This window comes from Setaria italica, chromosome II (genome assembly GCF_000263155.2).
Source record: "Setaria italica strain Yugu1 chromosome II, Setaria_italica_v2.0, whole genome shotgun sequence".
Classification (NCBI taxonomy): Eukaryota; Viridiplantae; Streptophyta; class Magnoliopsida; order Poales; family Poaceae; genus Setaria; species Setaria italica.
The window spans coordinates 38968808-38995726 of record NC_028451.1 but is presented as its reverse complement, the minus strand read 5'-3'; the positions used below and the strand labels follow the sequence as shown (position 1 = coordinate 38995726).

The 26919-nt window shown below is 49.3% G+C and overlaps 5 protein-coding genes, 1 long non-coding RNA gene and 1 pseudogene across 6 annotated transcripts in view; all 7 read left to right on the top strand.

The window, feature by feature from the left end:
• LOC101763185 (enoyl-CoA hydratase 2, peroxisomal) overlaps window positions 1-1458 on the top strand; it is a 6497-nt gene extending 5039 nt beyond the window's left edge. The window contains exons 10-11 of the mRNA XM_004957471.3: window positions 882-1055; window positions 1148-1458. Of these exons, the coding sequence (XP_004957528.1) occupies window positions 882-1055; window positions 1148-1235 (262 nt within the window). The 3' untranslated portion in view covers window positions 1236-1458. The remainder of the gene's footprint in view (window positions 1-881; window positions 1056-1147) is intronic.
• Window positions 1459-2107: 649 nt separating this feature from the next.
• Window positions 2108-3228, top strand: LOC111256446. The gene is made up of 2 exons (XR_002676543.1): window positions 2108-2804; window positions 2933-3228. It is a non-coding gene; the product is annotated as an uncharacterized LOC111256446 (long non-coding RNA).
• Window positions 3229-6886: 3658 nt separating this feature from the next.
• LOC101762777 (rop guanine nucleotide exchange factor 1) lies at window positions 6887-10485 on the top strand. Its single transcript, XM_004957470.3, has 5 exons — window positions 6887-7274; window positions 7389-7505; window positions 7597-8138; window positions 9167-9517; window positions 9633-10485. The coding sequence occupies exons 1-5, from the start codon at window positions 7034-7036 to the stop codon at window positions 10053-10055; spliced, it is 1674 nt and encodes a 557-aa protein (XP_004957527.1). The 5' UTR covers window positions 6887-7033; the 3' UTR covers window positions 10056-10485.
• A 322-nt stretch (window positions 10486-10807) lies between these two features.
• Window positions 10808-12271, top strand: LOC101762379. Its single transcript, XM_004957469.4, has 2 exons — window positions 10808-11792; window positions 11900-12271. The coding sequence occupies exons 1-2, from the start codon at window positions 10926-10928 to the stop codon at window positions 11993-11995; spliced, it is 963 nt and encodes a 320-aa protein (XP_004957526.1). The 5' UTR covers window positions 10808-10925; the 3' UTR covers window positions 11996-12271.
• A 6422-nt stretch (window positions 12272-18693) lies between these two features.
• On the top strand, window positions 18694-19677 carry LOC101761962 (putative gamma-glutamylcyclotransferase At3g02910). Its single transcript, XM_004957468.3, has 2 exons — window positions 18694-19031; window positions 19117-19677. The coding sequence occupies exons 1-2, from the start codon at window positions 18771-18773 to the stop codon at window positions 19378-19380; spliced, it is 525 nt and encodes a 174-aa protein (XP_004957525.1). The 5' UTR covers window positions 18694-18770; the 3' UTR covers window positions 19381-19677.
• Window positions 19678-20798: 1121 nt separating this feature from the next.
• On the top strand, window positions 20799-25076 carry LOC101761428 (protein SCAI). The gene is made up of 9 exons (XM_004957467.3): window positions 20799-21398; window positions 21502-21708; window positions 21809-22024; window positions 22735-22801; window positions 22898-23044; window positions 23144-23235; window positions 23752-23937; window positions 24014-24150; window positions 24464-25076. Exons 1-9 carry the CDS (start codon window positions 20868-20870, stop codon window positions 24771-24773), a joined length of 1893 nt encoding a protein of 630 aa, XP_004957524.1. The 5' UTR covers window positions 20799-20867; the 3' UTR covers window positions 24774-25076.
• Window positions 25077-25150: 74 nt separating this feature from the next.
• LOC101780230 lies at window positions 25151-26877 on the top strand (annotated as a pseudogene).
• Window positions 26878-26919: the final 42 nt, after the last annotated feature.

Here is a 26919-nt window from a genome sequence, read left to right as displayed (position 1 = left end):
AGATCTGATAGCACGCCTCATACGGTTCATATCCAGCGTCACAGGGGGGAAACGACACCCTTCTAGGAGGTCGTGTCCAGAGAGCACGGCGTGATCTAGATCCTTATCCGTTGTGTTGGTAGTGTATGGTGCGGCTGAAAAAAAAAGCGTGAATGAAGTCTTCGACCATCCGGTGCAGATAGGTATCATCCTGGTGTCAAGCAGAGGTGTAGGCGTCTCGTTCGGGCACGGTGTAGGTGCAGTTCCTGTAGCAGCCGCGGTCGCAAGCGACGCGGTAGGGGACGCGTGAGACGGGACGAGGCCGGAGTCGGCAGAAGCAGGGGAAGGGCCGCTGGGGCGGCCGGCAGCAATGACGCCGACGGTGGCTCCGGGCACGGAGTGGACCGAGCAGGGGTGGGGCCGGAGGCGCCAGGCACAGGAAAGGAGGAAGAAGGAAGGAGGAGGAAGGAGAAGAAGGAAGAAGGGGTATTTGGCTGCCATTGAGAGGAGTAATGAGGGGTAAAGTTGTCAATTACAACCTAAGGTGTTAAATTTTAACAGATCATCCAAACATCTCAAGATACTAAAGTTTAACACCTTTATTTGAGGGTGTTAAAGTTTAACACCCTGTTAAATTTTAACACGCCCTTCCCAAACAGGGCCTCATTTTCCTTCGTTCTGAGATGAACTACATTTCATTCCGATGCCCCACTAAAAATTTCTCCGTGCTGCTTATGCTCGATACGATGACATGATCTCCCCAGTGAAATCTTTCTGTTCTGTTTATTCACATGATCTGACAAAAGTGCTGCAAGATCCCCCACTTTACCTGGACTCAGCTTTCCATGCATGGAGCTTTGGTTCTTTTGCGAAGATTTTGTCTGATAGGTGCTTTTGCGCAGGTTCACTCGCCCAATCCTGCACGGCCTCTGCACCCTAGGATTCGCTGCCCGCGCTGTCATCAAATCTTTCTGCAACGGTGAGCCAGCGGCGGTGAAGAGCATCTTCGGCAGGTTCCTTCTTCACGTCTACCCCGGGGAAACGTTGTCCACCGAAATGTGGCTGGACGGCCAGAAGTAATTCCCCTGTCCCGGTCACAAGTTCACAACTGGACCCCCTGAGCCTGCTGATCTGATTTCTTGCTCACGAAAACTATTGGGTTTTGCAGGGTGCACTACCAAACGAAGGTCAAGGAGCGGAATCGTGCCGTGCTCTCTGGATATGTGTTGCTCCAACACATCCCCTCATCATTGTAAGTGCTGTATCATATTCGTTCGTGACAGATTTTATTTATTAATTGGTGCCCACTGAATGCAATAGTAGTGATGAGTTGAGAGCTACTGCACGAGGTGGGTTGCCACTGTAATGATACTAGCAAAGAATGCTGTACGGATCGGCACATAATACATTCGTACTGTACTGATAAGATACCCCTTATAAAGACCCAAATCCAAAAACATATTGATTTTGCTGTGTCCATTTTGGCGAGGAAGTTGATTTTACTGGTAAGTCTTTTTTTTTAACGAACTCAGTGTGAAGGACCTTTGCTTGTTATTCTGTTTGCCTGTTCGGTACCAATATTCAAACTTCTACCCATATAGTATAAAAGAAAACGATATTGTTATAGCTACTGTCAGCTCGTGACCAATCAGCACCAAGATCGGCACTGTCATCATACAAGTTGCAACCTGTCACGTCGAAGGCAAAGCAAGACGTTGCTAGCAGGGTGTTGGTTTATCTCGGCTCGGCGATGCCTGAGACCTTTGTACGTCATACTCCAGCCTGCATGCCGCCGCTGCTGCGAGTCGAGGGAATACGTGATCATGCTCTCTGAAAAGGCCTGGCCGTAAAACGAAGAGAATCTGGAGAAAGAATCTGACAGGCCACAGGTTTGCTCCAAAAGATAAAGGCCATGTTTAGGCCATGTTTAGTTACTCCCAACTCCCAACTTTGACACTATGCAAAAAGAAGATTCTCCATCACATCAAACTTGCGGTACATGCATGGAGTACTAAATGTAGATGAAATTAAAAACTAATTGCACAGTTTTGTTGTACTTTGCGAGACGAATCTTTTGAGCCTAATTAGTCAATATTTGGACAATAATTCACAAATACAAACGAAACGCTACAGTGTGCTACAGTGCTGTAACAGTAATTTGGCACCTCCCAAATTCCCCAACTAAACACGGCCAAAGCTTCTCTCACGCTCTGACCAGGTATCACGAGTCAGGACTCGAGCTCGAGTAGCAGCAGAGGCGAGAGGCTGGCTTCTTTTTTCCCGTTTAGGCTATTGGCATCACCGCATCAAGAGTAGCAGCTCATCTAATAAATAATAATAGGTACCAACTCACAGATATATTTGGAGAAAGAAAATGTATTAAATCTGTAGTCGGATTCGGCTTAAGCTTAGAGTAAGGTAACGGTAACTAAGAAAAACACATGGTCATTCAACCTGAACTTCGCATGTGACGTTACATGCCCGTTTCTCACTTGAGTAAGATCAGCGTCATGCATAGCCTCGTCATCATAACTCATACTCCATCCCAAATTACTATTCGATTTGATTTTTCTATATAGCTTTTGATATGCATCTAGATATATACTATGTATGGTTATATACTATGTAGAAAAGTCAATTCGGAACGGAGGGAATAAGTCATAAGCATGTGGTGTCATCAGCAAGGGAGGTTTCTCATAAACTTTAAAGAGATTTTGTACGACGGGAAGTACTGTGAGTGTGAGGTAGTCGCAAAAGTGCCTTATGTCAAATGGAGCCTAATAACAATGCAGAATAAGGACTGTGATATGGGACCACCAAAAACAGTAAGGACCACTGTCACAAAAATATTCCAATGATCGTTATTGACCTGATTCAGGGGTCGCAATTTTTCTGGTCTCTGTTAGTAAGTTTGGCCTTTTTCCTAGTCTCATCTTGGGTGCCCTTTTTGTAGAGAGCAAAGATGACCCCGGTGCTGGGTTTTGTTTGGTTGATCCCAAAGAAAAAGAAAAGGAGACCTAGTTAGCTACAGGCCTACACGTACATCCCGCCTCAAAAGGAGAAGAATCAAGTTTATATAGGTTTGCTTGGAGCACTCGAGGTCAAATTTTGGGTACAGTGCTTTACTAAGGAGTACGTAGGGTGTGTGTGTATATATATATATGTCAAAGTCCTCCCCAAAGCCCAAAGCACCAGGGCTAACGTAAAAGTGTCGATGGCTCGATGCAAACAAGAGTACCGATCACTAACTTGCGGACTGATTCCCACAATGAGCAAGGAAAATTAACAAAGAATCCTGAACAGGTAGAGCGTTGAACTCCAGAGGTCAATGAAACTTCTGTTGCTGGTCCAGTTTCGAATCTTGGTACCGACTTTTTTAAGGCAAAATCAGAGGGACGTCTCTCCCTGTGGTCGAGGTTTTTTTTTTCTTTCAGCAATCAAAATGCACGGATCTGCCTGTTTTTCCTTCCCTCCCAGAAGTACAGTAAAGCTAACGCTGACGCTTGTCGCTGATGCAGCTGTAATTTTGTTTTCCCTGGCACATGATGCAGAGGTGAAACGGAGAACCAAAGGGGCGTCCACGACGAGGCAGGCTGCGGCGCCAACGACGGAGAAACTGGGGTCGGAGACGCGCGCATGGCCAGCACGGCTAGCAGGCTGGTCCATGGCACTCCGGCGGCCTAGCACCACGCTGCGGCAGTCTGCTGGGTGCTGGGCATGCAGTGCCGCTGGTCTCTTCACTTGTACTCCTCCATCCCAAATTACAATTCGTTTTAACTTTTCTTGAAGATATAATATATAGCTAAGTTCATAACAAAAGCTATATATCTAGAAAAATCAAAACGAATTGTAATTTAGGATGGAGAAAGTAGCGTTCTGTAGCGTTCATACGTTAGTTATCATCCACCTGCCATGGTATAGAATGCAACACATGCCATATCCATCTCTGTTTCTTTATTTTCGCTCCTTTTTCTTTACACTTCAATAGAACAATAGTATCTACTGTAATGTGGAATAATGCATGGTCTGAGAATGCCGTTGCAACGGATGCTGTCTATGGCCTTGCTAATTTTGTCCTCAATATGCAGCAATCGCTCGTACGGATTAGACCGCGGGCACCACAGCACATGGTGCAGCTATAGCTATAGTGCTGTGTTCTACCCTCTCTGTCCCAAATTATAGGTTGTTTCGATTTTATTGAATTCATAGAATTTGTTATGCACTCAGATATGCATGCATGATAATATCTATACATCTAGAAAAGCTAAAACGACTTGTAATTTCGGACGGAGAAAAATACTATATTTCTATACAGTCTCACACCTTACTTTCCGGAACAGTAACCAGAAACAAATATAAAAGGAGGCCTGTGCGGCTACGGAAAGAAGCCAAGGTCTCCAGGTGCTAGCAATAGAATGCAGTGGTGGCTAGCGTCAGCTCTGTAGCCGTAGGGAGGTGGTTGCGGGAGCAGCTGCAACTGTTGCAGCAGCAGTGTGGAGCTCAGATCATCAGCTCGCCGCCTCGCCCGCCCAGCCCTCCCATCAAGCGATCCGTGGCGTGCCGGCGGCTTTTGGGCGACAGGCAAACAGCGGTACAGGGTCCTACGCGGCTACAGCGGCTACAGGCAGTCGTACGTTGTCGCCGTGTCACCGTCGTCAAGGAAGGAAATAATCATCGCCGGCCGGTCCACAACACAAGGTTCTCTCGCGCATGGCAGGGTCCATGGCTCGGTGTACGCGTGGGGGAGGGGCACCACCGGTGGTTGCGCGCAATGTACAAACCGTAGTTAAGGGAGGGAAAAGAAGGTTCCAAACTTCCAATCGGCTTGTTTATCGGCAGTGAGGGGGCCCTTACCCTTTAGGATGGAGAGACGCATGATCTCGCGCAGCGCAGGTCGTCCTCTCCTCCTTGTCGCATCTGGCTGGTAGCGCCAAGCCAGTGCCACCAAATAAAATCCCAGAGACGACGAGTAGGCAACACAGCCACACACACACACACACACTGGATTAAGTAGGAGATCGACGGGCGCGCACGCACGTGATCAGGAAGAGGCAAAGCATGCATGGCGCCACGGACGACGTCGCTGGGTTGTTGGTGCTACCTCCCCGTCGGCTCCGGCAATGATGCGTGCCGGCCCCGTGTACGCGCATGGCGGGCCATGGCGTCGACGGCTCGACGCTAATCCCAAGCCGAAATCACGCGTCGCCGCATCATTGCCCTCCATCTTCTTCTTTCCGATCGATCATCCACGCTAGCTAGTACTTTTTTGTCTTATAATATACTCAACGTTTATTATCGACGTGACGCCTAATGAGTGCACAGTGCCGGTGCCGGTGCCGTGCGTGCTTTGTTTCCGAGCGCTCTCCCGCTCTTTGTTTGGCCTTGTTTAGTTGCCAATTTAGGAGTGGCAAAATTGGTATTTTGTCATAAATGCGACACTGTAGCGTTTCGTTTGTATTTGTGAATTATTGTCCAAATATTAACTAATTAGGCTCAAAAGATTCGTCTCACAAAGTACAACAAAATTGTGCAATTAGTTTTTAATTTCATCTACATTTAGTACTCCATGCATATACCGCAAGTTTGATGTGATGGGGAATCTTCTTTTTGCATAGTGCTAAATTTGGGAATTGAGGGTGAAGTAAACAAGTGCTTAATTTGGTGGCTTGGTCACGGCCGCGTCCGCGCTGCGCTTCTCAGCGATCCCCATTCACACATGATGCCCCGGGCTCGCATCCCGAGGCCGGCCCTACGGTCGTGCGCGAGCGCGCGGGCGATGATTGCTGTTTCTCGCCTGCTCGCTAAGCTTTTGCTTCGTCTCCACGGCTTTTCAGTTTCACCGCCCGGGCTCTCCATCGTGCGTGGCGTCGGCCGTGGACGTGGTCCGTGGCCGATCGCATCCTCCCTTCCCCGTGTCGTCGGCCCCTGCTGCCTCTCGTCACGCGGCCACGCCCCGTTTCCTTTCCTGCTGCGTGGTTGCTTCTTCGTCGCCGATCATCGGTCGCCTCTTGCTCTGCTACTACGCTCTCAAGTCTCAACCGATCGATGGATTAATCGCAAAAACCAGACCCCAACCGGCTGCGGGCTCAACCAACCGCCGACTCCTCCTCTCCTTCCAATTCCAATCCCCTGGGTCAAACCCGGTCAACCTTTTTCCACGGGCAGCAATGAATGAAGCCGACGCGCGGGCCCGCGCCTCCTTGTCACGCGCGACCGTGGCCCCACCCGGTCACCTCCCCCGCCTCCGTAAATCCACGGCGCGGCCACGGAGAACGCCAGGGACACGCGACGCGCGCACCGTGTGCCCGCCCCGCCCTTTTTTTCCCGGTTCGCGCCGAGCCCCACCAAACCAGACGCCATCTGCTTCCTGGATTTTGCGGTTCCCTCGTTTCCAGTTCCAACAGGTTTCATGTTACTGGTCGCCTGTCAATCGGGTAGATTTTACTGACCGCGTTTCACAATATTTCCTTTCCCAAATTCGGTTCAAAAGTGATCGAAATCGAAACGCGTCCTTAGCGGAAACCAATTCAACTCGTACCCTCATAGTACGAGGTTCAACAAAATCCCATCCAGTTCCCAATCCTGAGCGAGTTCAAGCCAAATCTCCAACAAAAGTTGGGATCACCGGTGCTGACATGACTGGACACCAAATACCTCAGCTGCTGAGCACGGTACCAGTACTTGATTCACGCTCACATCTGTGCCAAAGCGAGCAGGCACCTGTACAAAAGCTACATGGATGAACAGTAGTAGCGCTAGCACCTGTAGCAGTGCTTAAGCTGTTGAGCACGAACACAGGCATCATTAACGCCACCGCTAATCCACCATTCAAACGGGATTAAAAAATTGGTTAGGGGAGCTCGGAAAGATAAACAAATAGAGGAAGCAGCGCGCAGTCGGAGGCAGTGAGCTCGCTTCGCTTCTCCTGCAGCTGTCCGCTGTGCTCCCCCATCGCTTTCCCCTTCTCCCTCCCCCCTCACCCAGATGCGATTCCGCCTCCACCACCGCCGCCGCGCCTAGCCGAGCCGCCGCCACCCACCCCCACCCCGCCGCAATGGCGAGCGCGTCGGAGGACGAGGCCGCCTCGGACCGCTGCTGCGGGAGCTACAGCCCCAGCGCCGACGTCAGCGAGTCCGAGACCTCCAGCGACTGCTCCGCGCCCACTACCCGCCGCTTCGCATCCTCCTCCTCCGCATCCGCCACCGTCTCCCGCCTCGCCTCCTCGTCCTCGTCGCTCCCCACGCCGGCGTCCGCCGCCGCCTTCTACCTCTCCAAGCCTGCCGCCGACCTCTCCGGTGAGCTCCCACACTTTGCGTAGATCTCACTCCAAAATCTCTTCTGGTTGGTTGTTCTTTCCTCTCACAGCAAGTTCTTGTTCTTGCTCTTGCCTTTCCGTTTCTGTGGCCCAGAGATCGACATGATGAAGGAGCGGTTCGCCAAGCTCCTGCTCGGCGAGGACATGTCCGGCAGCGGCAAGGGCGTCTGCACCGCGCTTGCCATCTCCAACGCCATCACCAACCTCTCCGGTAGGCTCCGGCCCGCCGCCGTGCTAGCTCTTAACCTGCATTCCCAAGATTTGTAATGGTTTGTCTTGGTGGTCCCCGTATGCGTGCCCAGCCACCGTGTTCGGCGAGCTCTGGAGGCTGGAGCCGCTCGCGCCGGCGAGGAAGGCCATGTGGACGCGGGAGATGGAGTGGCTGCTCTCCGTCGCCGACTCCATCGTCGAGCTCACCCCCTCCATCCAGGAGCTCCCTGAGGGCGGCGGCCAGTTCGAGGTCATGGTGCCGCGCCCGCGCAGCGACCTCTACATGAACCTCCCCGCGCTCAAGAAGCTCGACGCCATGCTCCTCGCCATGATTGACGGCTTCAAGGAGACGGAGTTCTGGTACGTTGACAGGGGGATTGTGGTGGAGGACAGTGGGGGGCCGTTCCCGTCTTCCTCCTCGTCGTCTTGCGGGCGTCCCTCGGTGCGGCAGGAGGAGAAGTGGTGGTTGCCGTGCCCACGAGTGCCGCCCAAAGGGCTGTCCGAGGATGCGAGGAGGAAGCTGCAGCAGAGCAGGGACTGTGCAAACCAGATACTGAAGGCGGCCATGGCGATTAACAGCGACGTGCTCGCCGAGATGGAGATCCCGGAAGTATACCTGGAGACATTGCCAAAGGTAAAAACACTTACAAAGTTACAATTAGAAATTCACTGATCCTAGCTACACCTCTTGCTATCCATGTGCTGCGCTTGCTACAGTATACTTCGATACGCCAGTAAAAAAAGGACCAATTGTGTAGAATCCTTGTGAAAGGGACCACTCACTTCCTATCATACATGCTTGTAAATGTAGAGCTCAGTTAATGTGTTTCAGTACAGCATGTAGAGTTGAAGACTTGAAGTGCTGAGCATCAGTTATGGCAATGCTTTGGGTTTTGCATGGATAAGTCTTGTCAGTCTAGCTATCCTCACTTCTAAAGTTCTATCTGAAATTATTTCCAATGCAAGCCCGGTACCTTTGGTTTTTATTGTCGTGTCAATTCATGCCTAGTGCAATTTGATGTGGAAGAGCTGAAGCAGCCATAGTTACATTCCCTGTTAGGTCACATTGAAGCAAATATGTCATGACCTGCAGGATCATCAATACTTTGTTCTTGTTACAGAATATTTCTAGTTACTAGCTCACTACACTCTTGTGTCTTATGTTATGAGTTCTCTGCATTTTTTCACATCAACTTGGTTTGTTGCATATTGCATTGCTAACAAGATGTTTTAGCACCTAGGCATCGTGCAATTAGCATTCTGGATAAAAAAGAGTCTGTCTGTGATTGAAATTAAAGTATTGTAGAACTATAGGAAATTAGATGAACAAATTCTGTCCTTAGCAGGTGAATAATTCAATTATGGACTACCTTTGGATTGATATCGTCAATGCATATATCAAGGCATTTCCTTCTCACTTTGTTGATGCTTGGTATATCTGTCATATGCAAAACTAAGGTCAATGCTGCATTTTCTTGCTCAAGCACTAGACAGATCAGTCAGCTTCCAGAAAACTGCCCTTCAAGTTACTGCTGATATCTCTTTTTTTGTGTGCAAATAATTCATTATTTGCTTTTGCCCAATATGGCCTGTGTTTCCAGTTGTTAGCCACCGTTTATATTTCCGCTGGTTTCACCCATTGTAATGCCTTTTTCCCTGCAGAGTGGTAAATCTTGCTTGGGTGAGATAATTTACCGATATATAACAGCTGAACAATTCTCACCGGAATGCCTCCTAGATTGCTTGGATCTGTCATCAGAGCACCACACACTCGAAGTAGCAAACAGAATTGAAGCTGCTATCCATGTTTGGAGACTGAAAGGCCAGAAGAAGCTGACACCTCAGGCAAAATCGAAAAAATCTTGGGGTGGAAAAGTCAAGGGTCTTGTTGGGGATAAGGAAAAGAGCCACTTCTTATCTGAAAGGGCTGATGGTTTATTGCAGAGTCTACGATTACGATACCCTGGTCTTCCACAAACTTCCCTTGACATGAACAAGATCCAATATAATAAGGTAATATCCGTTCTCCATTGATTCAATCTGTTGTTAGAACTAGGATTCTTCTTCTTTTTTTTTCCAAATCATGTTAATCAAAATATCCACCTTGTTTCATGCATCTCTTTTCCAGGATGTTGGTCAGTCCATTCTTGAAAGTTACTCAAGGGTTCTGGAGAGCTTGGCATTTAACATAATTGCAAGAATCGATGATGTGATTTATGTTGATGATGCAACGAAGAAATCAGCTGCTGCTGAGTCTGTTTCTATATTCAATCGTGGCATAGGCGTACCAGTTCAGAAGAGAATCTCACCAAGCCCATTCTCAATCCAGAATACACCGTACGCCTCGCCATTTGCAACGCCCACTTTCTGCTCCTCCACCCCAGTTACAGGCAGTCCTGGAAGGGCCCAGCCCCCATTAAACAAAAATAGTCTAGGAAAACAGGAGATCAAAGTTGAAAAACTATTTTCTGGTGATCTAGAGAAGGTCTGGACATATGCCGGAAACCTGAGCGCTAGGAAAGACGCTGGAGATGCTCCCGAAAGGGACTGAAGGTGCGGCAAAGGAAGGCCGACAGGCAACAGCAGATCCTGTTATGGTCGGTAGCTAGATTTTTCCTGTACAGAAGCAGCATGAGTCATTTTTTGTGCTTTTGTAGCAAGCCAATGATTGTGTATTTCTCTACTTAAAATGAATGGATGGCATCTGATCTGAACAGAACAACTTCTAGTTTCAGTTGTAGTTTTTTTCTGGGTTAGCTCTTTGCGTTCACTCATGTTTATATTGCAAGGCAGAGTTCAGCGGCAAGTGACTGAATTCCTGCTCCTGCTGCTAGATGCTGCCTTTTTGTCGCTGAAGGTGTTGTTCAACATTACCTTCAGTTGCAGTGGAATGTAAGCTGATCTTGTATTCTGATGCCTGATACTCTGCTGCCTGTTAGTTTTTGTAAATGCATCTAATGAATTTCATCTGGCCCCCTTCAGTGCCTTTTGTGTTGAGAGTCGGTCAGTGGTCACATCTGCTGACGAACTGAATATAATTGTCTGACGCAGCACATGTTACTTGTTCACTGCCACTATGCTAGTATTCAGATCTGATCTAAGTGGCAAATGGTAAAATGACGCTATTTGTTCATTGCGGGTAGTCAAATGCTGCAATCCAATTGGCAAATTGTCAGATCTCTGCTCTCTCTCTCTCTTTTTAATACTGCCACTGGTTCCTCCCGCTTCTGCATGGATGAAGTAAAGGACGCCTTGTTCCAGATTCTTACGGCAACGTTACCAACCCCTCGGGGAAGGGTGAAAGCAGCATGCTTGAACCGCAAATATACCAAGCCGCCTTCCCTGCGTCTCCGATCACCTCATCCGGAGCCGTATCTTTCCTTTTTCTTCTCCCTGCACAAGTCTTGCAAGTCGCAACCGGATGTTGCACAGTATAAGTAGTTGCACCGTTCTTGCAGCTTCCTTCCATCCACGTACATTTACCTCAGTAAACAAGCTAGTTTTTGACGGCAACCACGTAGAACACGAGGGAAGCTCTGCAGCTCTACAGACCAAGCACCGGACCGGCTCGGCAATGGCGTCCGCAACGGCGGCGAAAGACGCGACGCCGGCCGCTGGCGGCCCGCAGCTGAAGCTGCTGGTGGACAAGCGCTCGCGGCGCGTGCTGTACGCGGAGGCGCGCAAGGACGCGGTGGACTTCCTGATCGGCCTGCTTCGCGTGCCGGCGGGCCTCGCGGCGCGCGCGCTCGCCAGGCACGGCGAGCGCGCGCCGGGCTCCCTGGGCTCGCTCTACGCGGGTGCGCGCGGCCTGGACGACGCCTTCTTCGTCTCCGCGTCCCCGGACCGCGACGCGCTCCTCAGCCCCGCGCTCCCCTCCGCCGCGGCCGCGCTGCTGCTCGGCGGCGAGGGCGCGCTCCCGACGCCGCCGCCGCCTCCCCCGCCGCAGAGGTACTTCCGGTGCGCCGCGTACACGGTCCCGTGCCGCGGGAACCCGACGAACGTGACGGACGTGTCGGGCCTGCCGTGCCCCGGGTGCCGGCAGCCGATGACCGTGGAGATGCGGTGGGCGCCCGGGGACGCGCACGGCAAGCTGGCGCTGGCGCAGGCGCAGGAGGCGCGCGGGGAGGGCGCCGGTGGGTACGTGAGGGAGGTGGTGACGTACTTGGTGATGGACGACCTCACCGTCGCGCCCATGTCCACCATCTCCGCCATCATGCTGCTCAAGAAGTTTAATGTTAAGGATTGCTCCGCGTTGGAGGAGATGACCGTCGAGCTCGGCACAAAAGAGGTGATCATCGCTCATATACTTGTGCTACATTGCACGTCCATTGTTGAGAGTCCCATGCGCAGGCATGTCTCTGACGACGAGTTTTGAACTTTTTGATCGGTGGGCAGGCCGTGATGCTCCTCAAGGCGTCGCTGCAGTCATCGACGGCGCTGACGGATGTGTTCAGCGGCGGCGTCTCCATCGACAGCAGGATTGATGGTTGATCAGTGAGTGGTGGAATGGGGTTCGAACATCTATCTCACCTCGCTGTGGAAGGGGCTCAAAGGAAGAAGTTGGATTGGAGGTCTGACAAATCAGCTGAAGGAAAATTATATAGCCGTCGGCATCAATTTGTGCATAAGTCATGCGAACAAATCAAGGCAGCAATGACCTCAAACTCCATGTCGATGTGTGTATATATGACTATTACTATTTGAAAAAGAAAATGCCAACAGACAATGCGGCAAAAAATGATCAAGGCCGCGATGCATGAATGCTGACATGACTGGACAAGTGGACATGCCCGTGGACGTGCCCCGCTATGCGTAGAGCCGTAGATGCAAACTATACGACATAAAAATCGATGAGAAAACTATTCGTTGTTGTTTTGGTCTTCCCATGCTGATTTTCTAGCTTCCCCTGATGAAAGGAATGTTACAAAATAATTTTTGCAATTGCTTTGAAACCATATAATCAACCCAAAGAGTAGTTATTGCTGGCATTTATCAAGACTATGGTAATATTGAGACCCTCCTTTATTACTTTGGTATTCATGGGCTGGATTAATGGACTGAGGTAGGATGAAAACATTAGGAGTGCAAACTAAGTTAATTCATAAAGCAAACACTAAACATGCAACTAATTTCTTCTTAATTCTAAGGGCATGTTTGGTTTCATGGGACTAAAGTTTAGTCCCTCCCTTTTTACCTCTTTAGTCCCTAAACTTGTAAACAGAGAGACTAAATGGAGGACTAAAGGGATTAGTCCTCTAGTCCCTTGGAGGGTGACTAAAGAGGACTAAAGGTCAGGAGGACACCTCCTGTCCCTCATTATTGCCCTGTTCCCCACCCGTGGGATGCAGATTTTGTGCATTGATTAGAGGTATTTTGGTCTTTATTCATCTGCTTTAATGGCCTTTAGTCCCTGGATTCAAATAGGGTAGGGACTAGAGTGACTAAAAGAACCAAACAATACCTAAGGCTTTTAATAGAAAAATGGAGACCATAAGGAGCGCCATGGCCCCAGCCAGGCCCCACTAGCGTTTTTTTAAGCCTAAAGGTGAAACAAAATAGGTACGATAAATCTAACTAATAAACACTACTAGAAAAATAACCTCTCATCTCTAGCCTTAGTACCGATTGCTTTTGGATCTGGTTTCAAAAATTGAGAGCCCTCGGAGGCCCTCTAGTACCGGATGGGGGCCTCTAGTACCGGTTGGAGTCCCCACCCGGTACTAAAGCCTTTAGTACCGGGTGGTAGCTCCATCCGGTACTATGTACCGAGTGGTAGCTCCATCCGGTACTAGATCCTCTCTCCTGCAATTTTTTTATCCCCGCACAATAGCGCATAGTAGAGCAAAGCGACACAGCAGAGCACAATGATCGAGCACTTAGATTTTTTTGGCCATCCTTATCTCCTCTCTTCCTCTCCTTCTCTCCTTCACTCTCGCCTGTCTTCCACTCTCTCTCCCCTCCACCGACCGGCTGGCTTCCTCTCCTCCACCGGGCCCCTTCATCTCCCTCCCTCTCTCTCGAGCTCCCTCCCCGGCCCTCTCTCCCTCGAGTTCGATCTCCCTCCCTCCCTCCCCGGCCTCCCCTCTCCTCCCCCCTCCGCTCGCCTCTCACCTCGATGAGGAGCGGCAGTATGACGAGGCGCGGCAGTGATGGCCTACGGGGCAAGATTCGGGAGCGGGCTTGGTGGCTTTGGTGGCGGTGGCGGGGAGCAGCGGCAGTGGTAGCGGGCTTAGTGGTGGCGCAGAGGAGGAGGAGGAGGGGGCCGGGGGCGGGGAGGGGCGGAGGAGGGGCGGCGTGGAGGAGGAGGAGGGGCTGGCAGACGGGGAGGAGGAGGGGGTAGGGGCGGCCGCTAACGGTGGGGGAGGCAGGGTGGGGGGTGGGGGGATTTTCTTTATTCCAACCGGTACTAGAGGGGGGTTTGGGACCAGTACAAGAGGCATATTTTCTAGTAGTGAAACCACCTTCACTGGCTAATCCCTGTGTCTCGGTACTTTACCCTCCCATTCATAGGAGTATGCCTCCTATGCATTATAGTTGTCACCGGAAGGAGGTGTGAGTTGAGTAAGTCTTGTCAGCAACACTTCGCACAACTAAATACTAAAGGCCTAACACACTGTTTACTTCTAGCTGCATAGGTTCCAGAGATGGTGAATGTCCTAATATGAACGTCGCAGAGGCTTACACATTTTTGGCACTTCAGTCGAAGCATGTTGAACTGTGTATAAATAATTTCAAACACTAGATTGGTAGTCTCCATGTCCATGGTGTCGTTAATACTGATCTGACCATCTTTTTAATTTTTCTCAAGAAGATCATAACATTTACCTTTCACTTAGCAACCCTTGATGTTCTTGCGAGATGCACCATTGAGGTACAATGGTGTTGTGATTTTCCAACTGGATTTGCAATTTCAAAATAATATACAACAATGTTCATAATGAAGGAGGTATTAAGGACTAGAAGGGGGCATTTATCCCCCCTCACGCCAATGAAAATTGCATCCGAAAAGGATGATCTTTATAAAACATTATTTTAACCACATTTCTAAAGGAATGACTAGTGGTTCGACTAGAAAAAAATTAGATGGGAAAGCGATCGACGGAGATGGAGTTTGATTTCACTTAAGGGAGGATGTGAGACGCCCTGCTCTATCACCACAACGTGTTTGTTGTGCATATTTAATAAATTGAATAACATGCTGATTATGAATACCAGTCCATCAACACGTGATGCATGGGCTAAAATTTCAAGAAAAATTATTAGAAGTTCATGGATAAATTGGTAATCCAATGCTAATAAAAATTGCTTAATTTTTCTATTATTTCTATTCATTTTATAAAAACAATACCATACCGTACTTCATAAATGCATGCTATCATGTTGTGACAAATTTAGTTACCAATGCCTTTCCATCCATATTTAAAGTCTGCCTTTGCATTGCACCACCATTTTTTATATGTGTTTAATTAAAACCTTATCATGTGTTATTTTAACTCTTATTGTAGCCCAAATGTGACAATTTAAGGAATCTAAATTTTGGCTTTCCAATTTCACTTTTATTAGTTGTTGGGTTTTTTCTCCACATGTTAAATTGAAATTCTTGTGCATATTGTACCTCTTATTCAAACCTTTATTTTTTCATATTTTATTAGATTTACTCATTGTAGGTCGTGTAGTGCACTTTTAGTTACTATAGTGATATGAACAAATATTTTAGACTGTACTGCAACGCTGCTGAGAATGATGAGTGTACTAGTAGGCTTTGTTTGTACGGGAAATGAATACCTACAATCAAACTATTAATGCAAATATATTGTGTGCATGTATCAGCCAAAATGTATAAAATTAAACTAATGTAGTAAATATTATAACTTATTACCATCGCCTATTATTATCAATTACATATCATTAGTCATTGGTATGTGATTTGTTCACCGATATTATTATTAAGTACATATTATTACGTATTATGCTATTTGGGTAATTTTAATAAAGATTAGTGTGTTACTTTATATTATTTTTTAGTGAAAGAAGTAGGTAATTGAGATACACAGTGAGGGTTTTTTTAGAATATTTACAATCACGGTGGTGGATAATTTTTTCAAAAAAAAAGAATGGATTCAACAACTCATTAAGAATGATGATTAGAGTTGACCATTTTGATTTTTATGAAAATCCTAGGATTTATCTTTTGTGAGAATCTTATAATTTATTATTTGTGGGAGTTTCTTAATATTAAGATAACTAATTTGTGATAATGGTAAAAAGAAAAGTGGTTTGGACAAACTTTGTAATGGATGATGTATTATTTGTCATTTCTTGAGATTCAAATGAAACAAAACCTTACATTGTATAGCACCGGACACGTACCATTCATATGTCCTAGTGAAGCAAAGCCAATTCTGAGAGGGTGCTTGGTTCCAAAGAAAAACTTACATTGTATAGCACCAATTCTGAGGGGGTGCTTGGTTCCACAGAAAACCTTACATTGTATAGCACCGGACACGTACCATTCATATGTCCCAGTGAAGTAAAACCAATTCTGAGGGGGTGCTTGATTCCACAGACTAAAGTTTAGTCCCTGTTACATCGAATGTTTAGATACTAATTAGAAGGACTAAACATGAGCTAATTACAAAACCAATTGCACAGATGGAAGCTAATTCGCGAGACGAATCTATTAAGGCTAATTAGTCCATAATTTGATAATGTAATGCTACAGTAAAATGTGCTAATCATGAATTAATTAGGCTTAATAGATTTGTCTCGCGAATTAGCCTTCATCTGTGCAATTGGTTTTGTAATTAGTCTATATTTAACACTCCTAATTAGTATCTAAGGCCCTCTTTGGTAGGGCTTCGGCCGTGGCTTCTCCACCACCAGAAGTCGAAGCCCTATCAAAGGGGCACAAACAAAATGGCTCCCGTCTAGGAGCTCCGGGAAATCGGCTCTCTGGAGCCCTTTGGTGGAGGAGAAGCTGAAAAAATTGGCTCCTCGCAGCTTCACTCTCGACCGCAGGGGCAACTGACCTTCTTGCCCACCATGACCCGTGGTGGAGGGAGGCAGCGCTGGGGCTGTCAGACGGCGATGCTGGGTCGGTTGATGGCGGCGCTGGGGCCGTAGGGTGCGAGGCGGAGTGAGGTGGCGCTGGGGCCAGCAGGCTGGTGGTGCTGGGAGCCGGCGCCGTGGGGCAGCGAATGGCGGCGCCAGGTGCTGGCGGTGGAGCGGAGACGCTGGGGCGGTGATAGAGCAGAGAAAAGCAGGGGCGAGTGGATAAGGCCGGCTCTCAAGCGGATGGAAGCGATTGGATAAGGTGCTGGGCTGCGGCTGGCGTTCCCGTTGCGTGAGGAAAGGAAGTTAAATAAATGAAGGAAAGAGAAAAAAAAGGAGAAAAAAGAAAAAGGAAAGAAAAAAAAGAAGGGCATTATGAATATTTTATATTTTTATCCATGTTATACATGTGGGAGAAGTCGTTTTGCCAAACATTTTTCCATCCAGACAAGCTGAAGCTAAAAAAAGCTATTTCATCGAAGAAGCCACATCTGTCGTAGCCCTGCCAAATGAGCCCTAAACTTTCACCAATGTGACAGGAACTAAACTTTAATCTGTGGAACCAAACACCCCCTAAGTTTTCGTGAACAGTAGCCTGACATAGCGATTTTCCTTATGAGCCACTAACACGTGGGTCCGAGCGCTCATGGACCCATGCGTCACGGTAGGTCATGTTCCTCCGCAGTTACCATATAAAAACTGCTTCTGGTGTTAGCGGAGCATAGCTTCTCCACCGGCTTTAGCCCCTACCAAAATGGCACCACCATGAAAGTCAAGAAGAAGTCATAAAACGGCTTAGGCTCTCTTTGGTAGAGCTTCTTCATCAGTTTTTAGTGAAGCCCTACCAAAGGGGCAATTTCAAAACGGCTTCACCACCGAAGCTGGGGAGAAGTTGCAAAACGGCTTACACTAGAGAGGAGCTAAAAAAATTGGCTTCACCGGCTTCTCCTCTCTTTCCAAGCATTAAGTGATTCTAAAATTACCCATATTACCATTGAGAAGCCATTTTACCAAATATTTTGCAAAACGATTTCAGTTTCGCTAGAGAAGCCACTCCACCAAAGGAGCTGGAGCTGAAGCTATTTTAGGAGGGGCTGGAGCTTTATCAAACGGAGCCTAAGGCCCTGTTTGGCATGGCTCCAACTCCGAGTGGAGTTGCTCCACTCCAGAACTCCACATGGAGCCAGCTCCGCTCCAAGACTCCAGAACAAAAATGAGGTGTTTGGCTAGATGGGTGCTCTCAGCTCCAAAAAAGATCGATTTCAGTGTGGATTGCCATTGTTGCCCCCCAATTAAGGCCCCACTTGTCATCCTCTCTATCCCATCTTCTTCTTCCCCTTTTTCCACCGCATTGTGCCGCACACGGGAGACCCTCCACGGGCGGCGGGGTGGGTAGCGACGGGGCGGCGGGTGGCGACGGGCGATGACAGGCGGCGACGGGCGACGGGCGGCGGCGGGCGGCAGCGGGCGGCGACGGGCGGCGGGCGCGGCGACGGGCAGGGCTCTGGCGGCGAGTGGGGCTCGGGAGAATAGAATGAAACGTTTTTTTGTGTAACCAGTGGCATTGGTGGGTAATTACCCACCAACTCCACGAGAAGGTTCAAAAGAGAGGTTTCTGGAGCAGCAAAAGAGGTGCTCCAAAACTTCACCTCCATTTGCACTACAGCTCCATGGAGTTGGCAACTCCATGGAGTTTTGGAGTTGGGGTGTTTGGCTGAATTTTTTGATGGAGTTGCTGGAGTTTAGGAGTGGAGCTGTGCCAAACAGGACCTAAGGAGGAGAAAAAAAAAGTGATTTCACGGTTTGTTCTCCTCCTCTAAATATTAATTGATTATAAAATTACTCATATTGCTATTAAGAAGCTGTTTTACTAAATATTTTTTTGAAAACGGTTTCGGATTCAATAACGAAGCCATTCCATCGGAGAAGCTGGACCTGAACCATTTTGGCGGGGCCGGAGGTCTACCAAACGGTGCATCAATATACATGACACTGTAGCGCATGATCCGATCCATCCATTTTTAAACAATGGCGGTAAGTCAGAGATTCCACGGTGCCTGCCTCCGTATGGAATCCCTGGCAGGTGGGCCCCACCAACCAGCCGTGTGAGTCCCTCTCAGTAATTGGAGCTGTCGTGTGATCCACTGCAAAGGGCAGTACCGCCGAGGTACCACCTCCCCGCTCGCGGACCAGCCGTTGCCGTTCGGAAACGACAATGGCGGAGGCGACGCCGACGAGGGTGTTCGTGTACGGCACCCTGAAGCGCGGGTTCCCCAACCACCCCCTCCTCGTCGCCTGCGCTTCCCCCTTCGTCGGGGCCGCCTCCACTGCCGCCCCAGCCTCCCTCGTCATCGGCCCCTACTCGGTCCCCTTCCTCCTCCCCACCTCTTCCTCCTCCTCCTCCTCCGGCCGCGTCGTCTCCGGCGAGCTCTACGCCCCATCCCCCGCCGCTCTCGCGGAGCTCGACGCCTTCGAGGTAAGTGTCTCGTCTCCTCCTTAGATTCGCCCTCCTTACTCCACCGGTTTGGTTATCCCCGTTTCAGCCTTCTCCTTCGTCGCAGGGCACCCACATCGGCGTCTACGAGCGCCGCCCGATTACCGTCGTGGCCGATGGATCGGGCGAGGTGGTGGAGGCGGAGGCGTACTTCGCGCACCCGAGCTACGCGGAGGCGCTCTGGCGGCGCTGCGGCGGCGAGGCGGCCGAGATCGGGGAGTACACCGCGGACCATGCCAATAGGTACATCCCAATTACTGAGCGCATTACCGACGCCACTGGGCTCATCGATGCCATCCATAGGTTCCTCGCCACTGCCCCAGACAACTGACTTGGTGTTTATGGATTGGTACCCGAATCTGTCACCTGTTGTTTCCTTGGCTAGTGCTTTGGTCGCAGCTCTTATTTGGTGGAGCCTGCGATGAATTTTTAAATGTATTCATGCTGCAAATTTGCAGACACTCTTTTGTGCTATTCGCAGTTGTTTTCAGAATCACTTAGTCCAAGGTTTTGGACAAACCAATCAAGGTTTGCAAAAGTCAGTTTGTCTATTCAGTACTGATTGTATACATTATTGGAATGCCAACTATTAAGTTTATCAAATGCAACATAGTTGTAGTGTCCTGAATTCTTATGCGCTTTTATCCAAATATACTTGGTAGTTTGTATCAGGATTTGCACCGACTTGTTTACTCATATTTGTTGAAATCCCACAGGAAAACATGTTGATGATCTTTAGCATTTAGTGAGTCCTCGACAGGTGCTAATTTATGCACTGCTTAATGCAAAGTACATCCTTTGGATTTGCATTCTCAAATAAGACGCTGACTATTACATAGGAAAGGTAGATAGAAGAACATTATGATCTTGTGTCGTCCAAAACTAGCAGGGGCAATGACAGCTGACAGGGGGCTTCGGGCTGACTTGGTGTCTTTTTTTCTTAGCGAGGGGCCGAGGGCCATGTTTCATTGGGAAATGTTCAGAAATCTGAAAGAAGGAATACTCTGTGAAAACCCAGAGAGATGAGAATTTGGACAACTGAATTGCTAGTGGCAGAATTTGGACTGCAGAGCCGGAGTCGCATAGTCAGGGCTGTTCTCATTAGCAGTTTTTGGAGAGGCAAGTACAACTGTACTCCTTCTGTTACTATTCGTTTTAACTTTCCAGGTACACAATTTTTTATACGCATCTAGATATGTAGATATATATATATCAAAAGTTATGTACGTAGAAAAATCAAAATAAATAGTAATTTAGGATGGAGTAGTTTTTACAACGAGATTGAAATCCAAATCACTGTGGTCCTCTACCTAGATGGTTTTGGAGATTGCTGCTCACTTGTTTCCAACAATGCGAAATCTGTTTTCCTTGTTGGTCAGCACACAATTAATTTGCTAAGCTAAGATCTACCTAAGCTTCAGCATCGAGCGAAACATATGGCAAAAAAGAGATATCCTGTGGTAAAAGAGCAGACTGGGATTTGACTCAGTGGTATGTTTGCAATTTTTTTTCTCTTTTTAAGTGCAGGGTACAAAAGTGCCAAAGGCGGTTAGAATTATCGTTGAAGGAAAAAATTCATGTGCTGTGCCGTTTGCATTTTTTAAGGGGCGGAGAGCACAACAAAATGGAGAATGTGCCGAACGCGGATAGAATTAGAATGGAAAAGATCATATGTTGGGCCAGTCCAGCCCATCTCATCCCTATCTTTGGGCTGGGCTCGAAAGGACTAGGCACAGTAGTAGAGAAATTCCGTGTCTCGACAACTCTCCCGAGACGACGGCGAGACAAGGGGGGGAGGGAGGAAGGAAGGGGATCGCCATGGCGGCGTCGCCGCAGCAGCAAGGCCAAGGCAGCCAGGGCGGCTCCGGCGGCGGCGGGTGGTCTCCCGAGCAATTCTGGTCGCTGCTGGACAAGGCGGACCGCCGCTTCGCCCGGGTGCGCGATCTCCCCCTCCTCGGCCGCCAGGAGCCCGACGCGTTCGCCAAGGCCTTCCGCGCCTACACTCAGCTCTGGCGGATGCAGCAGGAGCACCGCCACCGCCTCCTCGAGGCGGGACTCCGCCGCTGGCAGGTTGGCGAGATCGCCGCCCGCATCGCCCATCTCTACTACGCCCAGTACCAGCGAACCGCCGACACCGCGCTCCTCTCCGAGGCGTTCGTCTTCTACCACGCCGTCCTGGACCGGGCCTACTTCCTCGACGCCGACCACCACCTCACCCCGGCCAAGCACCTCCGCTTCCTCGCCAGGTTCCTCCTTGTCGCCCTCCTCCTCGCCAGGCGCGCCCACACCGTCCCTCGCCTTGCCGCAGACATCCGCGCGCTCCTCGACGACTCCAAAAAGTCATTCCAAGTGCGTGCTAGTACAATTCTACACTCGAATTCAGTTGATCTGGTTAATTTAGCGATCGATTTGATTCAATTCGGACTCTTGCAAATCATGCTTCACCGTGCAGGAAGCCGAATACAAGGAGTGGAAGCATGTCGTGCAAGAGATCTTGAGGTTTCTTCGAGCTGACTCGCCATTTATGAACATGAGGCCGCTCAGGTACAGCTATGCATTTGATCTGCCTCCGGACAAGCTTCCGACCGTACCGCCTACTGTCAAGAAGCGAGGTCTTGTCTTAAGTGACGCCATACTATGCAGCTACTACCCCAACGAGGTAATGCTTTCCCATCTTCCTCACACGAATTTAGCTTATGCTTTGGCCTTTTTTTGGGAAGTAAAGTACTGAAGAAACATTGTCATTACCGTTCATCCAGGTCAAATTTACAGACCTCTCCATAGATGTATTCAGAATGCTTCAGTGCCTCGAATGGGAACCATGTGGTTCATTTGCGCTAAACAATGGTTACAGTGCCCACGATGAAAGTGGACAAAATCAACCCAATCTCCTGAAGGATCTAAGAGATGCCGCACTGCCTCCAAATCCACTTAAGACAAATCTCAATCGCCCTTCGGTGACACATTTCCTAACAGTAAGTTCACCTTTCAGTTTTTCTTTCTCGTTTTCCACTGCTTCCTGGATGTATGCAATACTTGGTGTTATTTTTCCAACATTGTAAACACTCTGTATCCACTATACAGCAGTACACTTGCCAGTCCATTGCAATCTGAATAAAAGAAAACTACCATGTTCATCAGCATATTTGGAAGCTTTCTGATATATGCAATGGGTTGGTCCTGAGAGAAATCTATCGGAGTACTTACTCATGCATTCAAAAGTTAATGTTACCTCTGTAACAGCGAATCTGTTCTGCTTGTAATAATGTGGAATCGGCTAGTTGGAAGATTAAAAATTGCAGGGGCCTGAAAATATATTCTACTATGAACTAACTGATCTTAATTATTAGATGAGGAAGTATGATCAAAGGAACGCTGCTTTATTACTCCTCTTTCTTGTTTTTCTTATGCACCATATTCCTCCGCTTTGCTGGTGACATTTTGTGCACCCATTAGTTCATGACATGAGTAGTTGCATACTTTTGGAGAAAGCGCTACATCGTAGAAGCTTGAACATCAAACTTAAGTTAGTTTGTGCTCATGATTCTTTTAGCTGGACTTATTCAGCGCTGCCTATGCATTCAAAATTTTAGGAGAAAAGAGTTATATGCAGCCGTTATCGTTCAACCATTTAATTATATAAATAGTGAACTTATTTATCTAAAATGTGTATATTTAAATCCAGGTCCTGGCCACAAAATGCGAGGAGCTTCCGTCGAATGGTATCATGTTAATATATCTTTCAGCTGCAGGTTAGTGCCGCAGGATTATTTGCTTAGATGTTCAGTAATGTACGCTGTATGTTGAGGACATGTCAGTAAGTCAGTTAACATTCAAATATCATTCAGGTGAGATGGGAACTTCTGGATGCTGTCCTGATACTGGTGAAAAGATTGTGAGCAACTTTAGTAAGTTTGATATATCCAGTACTAGTCATACCAGTTCAAAGGAAGACAAAGAACCTTGCCTATGGTTAGGCTGCCGAGAAACTGAGGGTAATTTTTTCATTTTATTTAAGTTGCCCGTTTTTTTTTTACTTTAGTTATACCCTTTTCAATAAGAAGTATATTGTTTGACATGTCCAAAACATCTAGGTTCAAATTGCATATACCCCGGTGATTTAATCCCATTTACAAGAAGACCCCTATTTTTGGTGATTGACAGTAGCATCAGCTATGCATTCAAGGCAGGTTTGTTTAATGTTTTTTCCCTCCCTAGTCCTGAGCAACCACTATATCGCCAATACGGGCTGGAATTTTTTTGTTCTTTTCTGTATGACTATCCATTGACAGCAGCCCACCTCAATTTGGTTGGGACTATAAGGCTGGATATCCATTGGTTAATGCTTTGTACGGAATAGTGTAGTTTTTTTGGGTAAAGCACACGTGCTCATGTCATATGCAAATAAACCAGATTAATTATGTGCAAAACTTGATGTTCTGTTCAGATTTGAATTTCTTTGTCAAAACATGTAACTGGTTAGTTGTCCAAATATGATCTGTGGTTCTTATTTCCATCTTGACAGGGCAGGGGCTTCTGTGCCCTTATTTTACTGTGGAACCCTGAGCTTTGTGTAATTTTGTTCTTATTTAACTGCCCATTCCATTTCTTACTAAATATTTGGATACTGCTGATGTTTTCTCTTCTATACTCTGGATGTCTGCCATCTACTGTTAATTATAATTGTCCTTTATAATCGCAGTCTATTCATGGCATTGAGAGGGGGGAGACAGCTGCCATGTTACTCTCACCAAGTTCCCGATCTGCTGCTGCGGGATTCAGTGGTGATTCAACTCGACACACTGGTAGTCAGTTTACTATGTTCCTGACAGCTCCATTGCAAGCTTTTTGCCTCCTGATCGGCAACAATGGGGCAGATATCAACAGGGTACTTATTTTAGTAATGTTAACAAATTTCTTCAGACATTAGGGTGTCTTTAAAATCCTTGACATGGATTTTGTAGGATGCTTATAACAAGGCTGAGGAGTTATTATCATCATCCCTAAATGAATGGGCCACTACTTTAGTTGCATCATCTTCACTTCATCCTGTTTGGGTTGAAGTCTTAAGCGATCCACTCCTGAGACGGCTGCTTCTAAGGTGAGCTTGCCAAATTTTGTTACTATCCTACTCATTCTCAACATATCGAAAGTGTGGTGCTTTTTGTCTGGAACTAGGATGGTTTGATCTTGGTCTGCCTTTGCTACATGAACATCACTATACTCTGTTTGGTCGTAAGCGGCTTCTTGTTAAGTTATTACTTAGTTTACATGCTTTAGGAATGCAATATGTTGAGCTGATCTTCCAATAATCTGCTGATTGTATCTTCCAGTCTCCTGTATAGATGATACACATATTTGATGTGATGACAATTATTTTTTTGGCTGAAAACTCAATTCAACTGTTTCTGCAGGTTTATCTTCTGCCGAGCAACCCTTTCCCTGTTCAAACCAACAAGCGGTAAGGCAGAATTCCTCCCGACCTGCGTGCCTCCTCTGCCTGAGTCAGTCGATGCAGAGAGCATGCTCTCCCAAAGCTGTGTGATGCGATTCGCGTCACACTTCGGCTCTGCCAGCCAGTTCGCGCTTTCTGAGATTACCACTTGGCCTGATGCCGACGCCGAGGAGGCTGGTGCCATCGGCTCAGCTGGCAGTGCCAACAGAGGTGTGCCTGAGACGGTCGGAGATTCAGACATCTCATACTCGTCTACCTCATCTTTTTGATGGACGGCTAGGCGGCTCTGCGGCAGCAGCAGCGGCGCTACATGATCTGTTGCTAATTGTTGCTGTGCCGGGCGTGCTCTTCTAAAGCTTTTGCTATGTCATCTGCCGATGCGGACCCATTTTGTAACTACCGGTGCCCCTTCGTGCTTGATATTACACCTCAAGCAGAAGTAGGAATGGCTTATCTTGTTTCTTTTTACTGAATTTGTTAGTCGCTGGAACATTCTGTTATTTGTTACTGAGTTTGGAAACGTGGAGGGGCTGTGCGAGAAGATTGGAAGTTTGCATGGTTGAAAATCTTTTTTTATTGGTATACAAAACATCAATACATGATGTGCCGGGAACGAAAGCCAAAGCCGTGGTTGCCCAAGCGCCGGCCGCGTCATGCACCCTGCGGCCGCGCGTTCTCTGGTTCGAACGAACGCGACTGCGGCGTGCAGGCCGTATCTATCGATTCTTCTTGAATTTCAGCGCCGTATCCTTGGATTCTTGAATTTCAGCGCGCATGTGCCTGGCATTTTCCTACTACTCGCTCTGGCCATTCCATGCGTGCTACCGCTACTGCTCGACGCTGTTCGCGGCGAGCGACCCGCTGCCATCGCCGCCTCTCGCCGTCCCCGCAGCGGCTCCCGCTCGTCGGCAACCTCAACCAGCTGATCGGCGGGCTCCCGCACCGCTCTCTGCGCGCGCTCGCCGCGGCGCACGGGCCCGTCATGCTCCTCCGCCTCGGCCGGGTGCCGGCCGTCGTCGTCTCCTCGGCGACCGCGGCGCGGGAGGTGCTGCGGGAGCAGGACCGCGCCTTCGCCACCCGCCCCTCGTGGCTCTCCGTCCCCAGCAGGCTCCTGTACGGCTGCACCGACATCGCCTTCGCGCCGCACGGGCCGTACTGGCGCGCCGCCCGCAAGGCCGCCGTGCGCCACCTCCTGGCCCCGTCTAGGGTGCGCGCGTACCGCACCGTCAGGGAGCAAGAGGTGGGCGCGCTGCTCCGGAGGGTGGAGCGCGAATGCCGTCGCGACTGCGGCCTCGTGCGCCTGAGCGAGCTCCTGAGCGGCTTCGCCAAGGACGTGGCCGGGCGGATCGTGCTCGGTGTCCCCGCCGCCGGGGAGAGCGACGCGCTGCTGGAGGAGAGCAACGCGCTGCTCGGCGCCTTCTTCCACGTCGGCGACTACATCCCGTGGCTATCGTGGATGAGCGCCGCCGACGGCACCGACGCCAGGGTGAGGAGGGCGTTCGAGAGGATCGACCGGATCCTCGACGAGGTCGTGGATGACGCCGCCGGCAGGCAGGTGGCGGAAGCGGGACGAGCAGGCGTCCACGACGATGCCGCCTTCGTGCACGTGCTGCTCTCGCTGCAGAAGGAAGAAGAACCCGCCGGCGCCGGGTCGGCGGCGGAGTGGCGCCTCAGCAGGGACAACGTGAAGGTCCTGCTGGAGGACCTGTTCGGAGCCGGGACGGAGGCGACAATCATCGTCCTGGAGTGGGCCACGGCCGAGCTGCTCCGCGACAGGGGCGCCATGCAGAGGCTGCAGCGCGAGGTGAGGCGAGCTGGCGGCGGCGGCGCCGACAGTTCCAACTCCCTGATCACCTAGCAGGACCTGCTGGCCATGGAGTACCTGAGGGCCGTGATAAAGGAGACGATGCGGCTGCACACGCCGGGGCCCTTCCTGCTCCCGCGCGAGTCCATGGAGGACACGCGTATCAGCGGCCAGGAGTGCTACGGCTACGACGTGCCCAAGGGTACCATGGTGATCGTGAACGCGTGGGCCATCGGCAGGGACCCGGAGGCCTGGGAAGCGCCGGAGGAGTTCCGGCCGGGGAGGTTCGTCGGCAGCGAGGTGGACTTCCGGGGCCAGCACTTCCAGCTGGTACCGCTCGGCGTCGGCCGCCTGATGTGCCTGGGGGTCAACCTCTCCATGTCCGTGGTGGAGCTCGCGCTCGCCAACCTCGTGGCGCGGTTCGAGGGGGCGCTGCCGGAGGGGGAGCGCCCGGGTTCACCTCGCGGAAGAGGGCTCCCCTCCGTGCCGTCACGACACGGAGCTGGCCGGCCAAAGCAAATTCTATGTAGTGATGAGGGCACATATATGGTGGGGACATGATCGCTAGGTATATTTGAACAAATTTCTACAAAGATTTGTCCACCTTTTGA